Source organism: Dendropsophus ebraccatus, chromosome 10 (assembly GCF_027789765.1).
Source record: "Dendropsophus ebraccatus isolate aDenEbr1 chromosome 10, aDenEbr1.pat, whole genome shotgun sequence".
Lineage (NCBI taxonomy): Eukaryota > Metazoa > Chordata > Amphibia > Anura > Hylidae > Dendropsophus > Dendropsophus ebraccatus.
The window spans coordinates 18,101,648-18,110,021 of record NC_091463.1 but is presented as its reverse complement, the minus strand read 5'-3'; the positions used below and the strand labels follow the sequence as shown (position 1 = coordinate 18,110,021).

Below are 8,374 nucleotides of genomic sequence, written 5' to 3'. Positions count from 1 at the left end.
AAACACAAAGTAACAGACAGCTGTACTGCTCATGTCCTTTACTGAGCGTGTTGAGTAGACATCCATAATGCAGGGGGAAAACGATTGCCCAAGATGTAGATGTTGGGTGATAAAACAAGACAATGACCCAAAGCTCAGTAAATAGACGAAAAAATGTTTTGGAATCTTGACCTTCACTATACTGAGATGCCATGTCAGGATCTGAAGAGGGTTGTGAACACAACGCATGTCGGGAATACTAGTAAACTGAAATACATCTTCATGAGACTTGGTCCAAATGGTTCCCCCTTGGGCGACTCTTATTTGCAGCTAGAGGAAGTATTTGGTAGAGGCAATTGCTACTACGGGGGGGGATTTACAGGCTATTGAATTCAACGGATCACATATTTTCCCCCTGCCCAGTGGATGTTTACTCAATATGCTCAGTAACGGACACAAACAGTAGAACCATTTGTTCTCACATATCTGGACTAATACAATCTAACCAAATTAATGGCAATCGGACTAAACGTAATAAGAAAAGAAATCAATGCAGAAATCCTGGTAATTCAAAGGGTGCACTTACTTTTTCTTGCAACTGTAAATGTGCCTGGATGTTCCCAGAACCAGAGGCGTATATTTTTCTTGACCTGAACACTATAATCATCCTCTCCCCGCAGCCTGAAGTGACTGATAACAGGGAACGTTATATAGAGAATATTATAGTGTATGGAATCTGTGCAGCTGAATATAAAGTTATTATGTGCAGGGAGCGCACCGGACGTTCTGCTGACAGGCACTTTACAGAAGCGCAGTCCTCAGCGGATTATTTCCTGCTGAATCTGTATTTTTCCTAATATGAATGAACTTTTTTGATAAGCTGCACACTGGGACTCTGTGATAAAGCAGCAGAGGCCGGGCCTGTTCCTTTAAGTCTCCTATCAGTATTATGCCATGGGCTTGGGGAAGGTTACGGATGTTATAGAAGGTAATGGTAGTGTCATGGCAGCTGAAGGGCAATGGCTGGACCCCAGCTGGCACCTTCTTAGTCACCAGAACAATATTTTGTCAGTACAAATGAGAGAAGGTTTTGGCCCCTTGTAAGCTGAATACAGGGAAAGTCTTAAGTGAATATGATGAAATTTACTGTTCTAGCAACTATTATTTGTATAGCGCACACAGATTCCGCAGCACTTCATCTATCGGTATGTTTTGGGGTACTAAAGGGCAATCTTGGGAACACAGTGCAAATAGAACTTTTCTAAAAAAAAGGGACCTTCATGGGTTGGCTATCCATGGTAAGGGTATGTTCACACTGAGTAATATAGGCGGAATTCAGTGGCCCCTGCCCCAGTGTCACACAGTGTCTTTATGGGATTGCTCGCGCGCCTCCGCTTCCGTAACTCAAGCCATCCCATAGAAACACTGAGGCAGGCGGAACTCTGCCTATATTACTCAGTGTGGAGATATCCTAAGACTAATGATAGTTTGTTCTACAGTACCCTATAGCAGGGTGCAGGGCAGTAATACTTGTGGCATAAAAGTCACATTGCATTGACTTTGGCCACGTTTACAGTGAGAAAGAACGTCAGAATTCCGCGGCGGAGCGCTCCACCGCGGAATCCCGCCGTGTACAGTGTGCTGCTTTGAGTGAAGGAGTGAAGAAAATGACATGTCATTTCTTTAAGCGGAGAGCAGTAGCAGCGGACTCACGCGCGCCCTCTCCTTCACTCACAGTGAGACGGGATTCCCGCCGCAGAATTCCGACTTTCTTGCTCAGTGTGAACGGGGCCTTTGGCTGGAGGCCCACTAGGAGACCAGTCACTGCAGGAGGGTATTACATTGTTAATAAGGTTGAAAGAAGACCATCAAGTTCAGAAGAGTCAACTTCAACAACATGAAGTTCAACTTAGAGAAATCCTATTGTGTTGATCTAGAGGAAGGCAAAAACCCCTATGAGGCAGGTGACAATTGCCCCATCACAGAGAGAAAATTCCTTATCAACTCCAATGGCGATCAGAATCAGAATCCCTGGATCAATGTATCACTGGAAATCTAATGGCCATAATATGCCTGTAATATTATATTTTTCAAGAAAAGCATCCAGGCCTCCCTGGAATGTATTTAATGAATCGGCCATGACGTCATGTGGCAGAGAGTTCCATGGTCTCACTGCTCTTGCAGTAAAGAACCCGCGTCGATGCTGATGATGAAATCTTCTTTCCTCTAGACGTAGAGGATGCCCCCTAGTCATTGTTACAGACCTAGGAGTAAAAAGATCACTACAAAGATCTCTGTACTGTCCATTCATATATTTGTACAATGTGATCAGATCATCCCTAAGACGTCTTTTTTTCTAGCGTAAATAACCCCAAGCTTGATAACCTGTCCTGGTACTGTAACCCACCCATTCCCTTAATGACCTTTGTTGCCCTCCTCTGCACCCGCTCCAGTTCAGCTGTGTCCTTCTTATATACCGGTGCCCAAAACTGTACACAGTATTCCATATGTGGTCTGACTAGTGATTTATAAAGAGGCAAAACTATGTTCTCATCTTTAGCATCTATACCTCTTTTGATGCATCCCATTATTTTATTAGCCTTGGCAGCTGCTGCCTGGCACTGATCACTAAAGTTGAGTTTACTGTCCACCAATACCCCCAGGTCCTTTTCGGATTTGGTTTTACCCAATGTTTTATTATTTAGCACATAACTGTACTTATTATTTCTACGGTCCAAATGCATAACCTTACATTTATCGACATTAAACTTAATTTGGCATTTATCTGCCCAAGCCTCCAGCTTCTCCAAATCCCTCTGATACTATTCTCTTCTGTGGTGATTATTAGACACAGTTAAGTGTCATCTCGTTGTTTATCCCTTCTGGCTTTTAGGCCATTCTCTTCCTCTAAGAGGCGGATACAAAGTTAAAGGGGTAGTGTGGCAATTTACTTTTTCTGCTTAATTAACACACATTACAAAGTTATATAACTTTGTAAGGTGAGTTAATAAGCTGTCTTGCCCCGTCCCCCCCCTTTCCCACCCCTGACCTGATTGGCTGAGCAAGCTGGAAGCCATGTGATGCGCTCCAGCCAATGAAAAGGCTGCCCCACAACGTGGATTAGAAGTAGATTCTGGGTATTATAGTACTTCAGTAAATGTTTGAGGATCTCAGCAGGTAAAAGGCTGTATTCCCATCTGGAATACAGGTTGGGGCTGCAGGATGACACTAGGAAGTTACTAGGCTACCCCCACCCTTCTAATAACAGCCATAAATTATTCTGGAGTTCTAGCTCTAGAGATGGGAGTAGACCCAGGCTAGCTGAGCTCTGTAGTGCAGTCCAATGGTCCACAGCCTACAGGGCCACTGTAAATTATTCAGACCTTTAGACCACCAGGGACGATGCAGGTGCAGGTAGTCAGGAATTAATGAAATATAGGGGCACTTGGGAGGAGAAAAGTGGGGGTGCAAGGCCTTTATTTAAGAGGAAGGGAACACTCCATAAAATTAGTCACTATAACTGAATTACTTGGTAGTTGTTTTCTATCCTGTAGCTCAGCTCCTATTCACTTCAATGGGAGCTGAGCTGCAGTAACCTAGAATGGCCACTATGAGTGCTTATGCCATTTATTGTATACATTTGAGTGCTGCAGCTCTGATAAACAGGTCGGACCCCCATTGATCAATCACAAATTCCTGAAAAAAAACTTTAACTTGAAGCTTCTGGGCCCCAATGCTCCAGGACCCCCACCCACCATTTTTGAGGCATATGGCTGCTCCCCCTACACCCCGTACAGCTACACCTTGTATCTACAGTGTGGTATATACACCTCTTTCACTACTTTACTGTATTATGTATGACCACTTTGCTGTAAGAAGTAAAAAAAAAAAGACAAAACAAAGAACGCCCATGTCCATGTATCGGGTTCCCAGCCTAGCCCCTATAGGCCTTTATTGCCTTTCCTACAGATCCTATTACTCTTCCTCTGACATTATAAGGAATTACCATGGATAGCCGCCGCAAGATCTGATCTTCAGACCCCCCACAACATGCGTGGCCATGCCGGGTAACCATCCGACAAGTGATTGATCCAGCCTCTGTACCAGAGTATATAGTAATAGCTGTATATATGCAGCATATACCTAGTGTCTACCTTGGTTAGTTTCCCTCTGAGCAGACATAGCCATGAAACCGGAGATGGGAGCTACGAATCCATTATTCAACATCTGGATGATGTTTCCTGGACGCAAAGACTGTAGTAGGTGAATGGTCAATGTAATGTCCCCGGGCACAGACAGGGGAGGTGCCCACCATCTATGTAAGCCTGCCCTATCACTTGTATGTCTATTCTCTTCAATCCTTTGTACTCATTGCTTGTTTTTTTTTGTGTCCTACACAGAGACCAACAGTGGAGACTGAATCCGCCCATCCCACCACAGTGCAGGTAACACAGACATATGGGGAGGGTCATGGGCCTGGGGCCTCCACTATCTGGGGTCTCCGCCACCCTCCAACCAGTAGCTTATATAGAAGAGTGGAGACCCTATAGCAAACCTCCCTGGATGTGTGTACCCCCAGATACCAGCCATCTCACTCTTATTATCCTATGTATATTGGCAGGATATCCCAGGAATTATGGATGTGGGCCAAATGCCAGGTCTTGTCTTCACTGCGGATGCCCTTCGGTATGGCAACCAGTCTACCTGTTCTTAAAAAAGGTGGGTGAAGCTCCAATGTCTTCCCCATTTCCCCTTTAACTTTTCTCAGGAATGTCATATGCTGAATAGTCTTTATATCAATACAATCATTTGGATGACTATGGATTTTATTAGGTGTCTATTTATGAGGTGTATTTTCAGCTTTTTATTTTCTACGTATGAATTAATCTGTTCCTCAGCTGTTCTTCCTGGAAGTGTAAGACTGTCTGACTAATACTGACAATGTCAGACTGTGTAGGGACACACAAGTCAGCTGCTTATGTCTGTGTGGGGTCTGTATATTTCTGGTGGGACAAGGGTGCTCGTGTAACCTCTTTCTGCAAATCACGTACATGATTTATGTTGAAAGGGTTCCAAAAATTTTCAAACGCCTTCCTTCCATGTGACTCCAAACATATTTGTAAACCAAAAACAAACTCCCTACCCCAGAAAAACATCCCTTAAGTTTTGACCACTAGATGTCTCTTTTCTTGGCTATCTGGTGCCTGTTGTCAGGGGATTTCTGTCTCTAGTAACAGAGAGACACAGAACAAAATACAGGAAGTGTGGGTGCAGTTTAGCTTTCGAAATGTGCAGCAGAGTAGAGATGATCGAACAGCGGAAAATCTTAGGTTCTATAGAACTTGAACCTTGTCAAACCTCCCGCATTTGATGCCTTCCCGGTCCGTGGGGAAGGAGGAGACAGCCCGGGTCCCGTCTGAAATTCCGTGATACAGCCTATTACCTAACCTAAATCTCGGAATTCTAGGCGGTACCTGGGTTGTCTCCTCCTTCCCCACGGACCGGGAAGGCATCGGGAATCAAATGCGGCAGGTTCGACAAGGTTTGAGTTCTAAAGAACCTAGGATCTCTACAGGAGAGAAAGCCTGGGATGTGTACTTGCAAATAGCAGTATACAGTGCTGCAGTGTGATCTCCTCCTCCTGTTACCTTCTCAGCATCAGCTAGTGTAACCCCTTCATTGCTGTTGCTTTTTCTTGCATTTCCGCTCACACCACACCCTGTACACCCAGAGCATCAGTAACCCCTTCTTTCCTCCACATTATCTTTAGTACTGCACTGTGTCCCCTATGACAGTGTCAGCCTTTTCAGCAGTACTGTTGGGTGTGTTGTGTCCTGTGACAGCAGCATGGCAGAGGTGATTAACCCCAACATGTCAGAATACGGCTTACATGTGGCCGGCATTGCTAGTTTTGCTGACTTCTGCTATTTGTATTTCTTTAGTTGCAGGGAAAGAGGATTCTTGTGACTCAGTTTCCATGTTGCCTAAGACTTTCCCTCCCTACAAACCCGACAATCCAATGAAGTCTTCACGAACCCACCAGGAGCTGCATCGAGAACTGCTGGTCACATACAAGAAGTGGGTGAATATGGGTATATTCCTCTCTAAGCCCAATATTAAGCCTATTATAGCATATAGGAGTTACTGAGAGGTGGGTTACTGTTACGCCACCCATCTATATTAGGCTAAATCCTGCGTCTCTTGGACTGGAGTGATTTCAGTTCATGCCATCTCCAATAGGTGGCACCGGTTCTTTTCCTGGCAGGAGAAAGCTACTTTGCATATAATTTTTCCCAGAATTCCCAATTGAGCACAAATGACTCTCAATTAAGTCTCATGATCTACTCAAGCAGAAACATTATGATAACCCTTAAAGACCATTTAAGTATTGGAGGGGGGGCTTTCCTCTACGGATAAGGTGCCCTTTAAAGGATTCTGTTCTTAGAATTCCTTCATAATCCCTTTATCTCCAGCTTTCTTTCTCTAGTTTAATCTGTTTTTATCCATGCAGGGGCCTGGTCCTACATAGTAAGCCTGAGCTGCTCCGCGTTTTAGAGAAGAGAAGGTCACAACGGCAGGAGAGTCAGGACACAAAGACGCCTCATTGTCCCCTACAGCAGGAGCTGCACAAATGGCAGAGACGGAGAGAAGAGGTGAATATTAAAGAGGTTAGAGAAAAAGAAAATGCATGACTTGTACTCTACACTAGGTTGGGTGGTTTTGCAGGTCAGTTCCATTGAAGTGAATGGAAATAAATTGCAATACCACACACAACCTGAGGACAGGGGTGGTGCTGTTTTTGCAATAATGTTCTGTGCTTTTTCTAATCCTGGATAACCCCTTTAAATACCTTTCCCTGTTTTGGCCTCTTTAACATTGCAGAGAGAGCAGACATCAACCAACAGCGATGGTCCGGCTGTCCATGAGTTCCTAGTAGTGAGACAGAACCTTCGAAAATCGACAACACGAGATGTCCAGAGTCCACCGCCACCTGTCAGCTGAATATCATCTTCAACAATGGACCTGCCTGTTCACAACGGGACATTGACACTTCTCCATCTGGGATGGTCATAACTACAGGAAGATCTCCACTTCAGGACATCCTATGTTCCCCCCTAGCATGTACAGATCATCACCGCAGAAAGCTTTCTACTACACATACAAATGCATTTAACGTATTGAGTGATTCCAGACAATATATGAAACCCCCAAAATCACCAAGTACCAAATGTGTGAAGTTCTAAAAAGAAAGCAATTAAAAACTTTGGCATGGAGCTTTGGATAAATCACTATTTGCTCCTCATGGGTGGGGCCTTGTTGTTTAGTGGGTGGAGCTAGTTAGTGTAATCTCCTTCTATTGGAGACTCATCCAATCATTGGGGACTCTCAACTTTCATCATGCTTAAGTGATGGCCATATCTTCCGGTAGATATACCGTACTGAATCCTTAGCAGCCTATCATTCTGTATGTGGTGTACATATGGTAGCACCCGGGCCCAGGGGCCCATTAGGACCCTCTTTCCTGTATAACAAACCCAGAAATGAAATGAAGCATTATAGTTTGGAGCCCTATTATAAATTTTGCATTGCCCTCCCCTTTTTGAATAGTGCTGACAATAAGGAGAATATGTAGGGAAGGTCATAGGTCATTACTAGGCACTGATAACTATATCAGACCCTATTAACCCAATGCAATAAAAATGAAGCATGAAGCACCTTTCCAACAGCAGTTGTTTTAGCTTACTATACTTTATTACTGCCGTGTTGTTACTGAGCTGTCACATTAGTAAAAAAAAAAAAAAAAAAAAGTTTCAAAACCAGAGTCTACTCTTTGATCATTAACCCCTTTACTCCACAGCTATTTTTGGAGTTAAAGCATATCAATTCACTTACTGAATTTATATATATATTTTTTTTACACTGGTTGTGGCTGATGCAGAAATTCTTTTGGTGGTGTCCATTTTGGACCAAATGGGCCTCCCCTAGGATCAAGCTGAGTAGATGTGGAGATTACGGCACTTCTGTCAGTAGTAGTGGCCGAGGTGGTAGGTATCCAGATAAGTAGTAGAGAAGACCTGGCACTCACCAAATAATTCTGCTAATTTATTATAGTGCAGTAGGCATCAGGTACAGTAAAGATGCGTTTCAGCCAAGCATAGCCTTCATCTGCTTAAGGACTCCTTAAGCTGATGAAGGCCATGCTAGGCTGAAATGCATCCTTAGTGTACCTGATGCTTACTGCACTATAAAAAAATTAGCTGAACTATTTGGTGAGTGCCAGGTCTTCTCTATTATTCTAGTATGATCAAGTCTGGCCATGTCGCTGAAGGGGACGTGGAAGGGAAGAACGTGAAAATCTTTTCATTATAGTTTTTTTCTCTGTCTCGGTTCTGTC

The 8,374-nt window shown here is 43.9% G+C and overlaps 1 protein-coding gene across 1 annotated transcript; it reads left to right on the top strand.

Annotated features, from left to right (window-relative positions):
• Positions 1 to 4,344: 4,344 nt before the first annotated feature.
• LOC138765670 (actin-associated protein FAM107A-like) lies at positions 4,345 to 7,748 on the top strand. The gene is made up of 5 exons (XM_069942634.1): positions 4,345 to 4,424; positions 4,601 to 4,698; positions 5,922 to 6,057; positions 6,491 to 6,647; positions 6,862 to 7,748. Exons 2-5 carry the CDS (start codon positions 4,620 to 4,622, stop codon positions 6,979 to 6,981), a joined length of 492 nt encoding a protein of 163 aa, XP_069798735.1. The 5' UTR covers positions 4,345 to 4,424; positions 4,601 to 4,619; the 3' UTR covers positions 6,982 to 7,748.
• Positions 7,749 to 8,374: the final 626 nt, after the last annotated feature.

What these genes read in the sequence shown, in the direction of transcription:
- LOC138765670 (XM_069942634.1), top strand. Translation starts at nt 4,620, where the DNA reads ATGTGGGCCAAATGCCAGGTCTTGTCTTCACTGCGGATGCCCTTCGGT. An exon ending in TCTACCTGTTCTTAAAAAAG is followed by an intron (nt 4,699 to 5,921) that starts GTGGGTGAAGCT and finishes GTATTTCTTTAG; the next exon opens with TTGCAGGGAAAGAGGATTCT. An exon ending in AAGAGGTGAATATTAAAGAG is followed by an intron (nt 6,648 to 6,861) that starts GTTAGAGAAAAA and finishes TTAACATTGCAG; the next exon opens with AGAGAGCAGACATCAACCAA.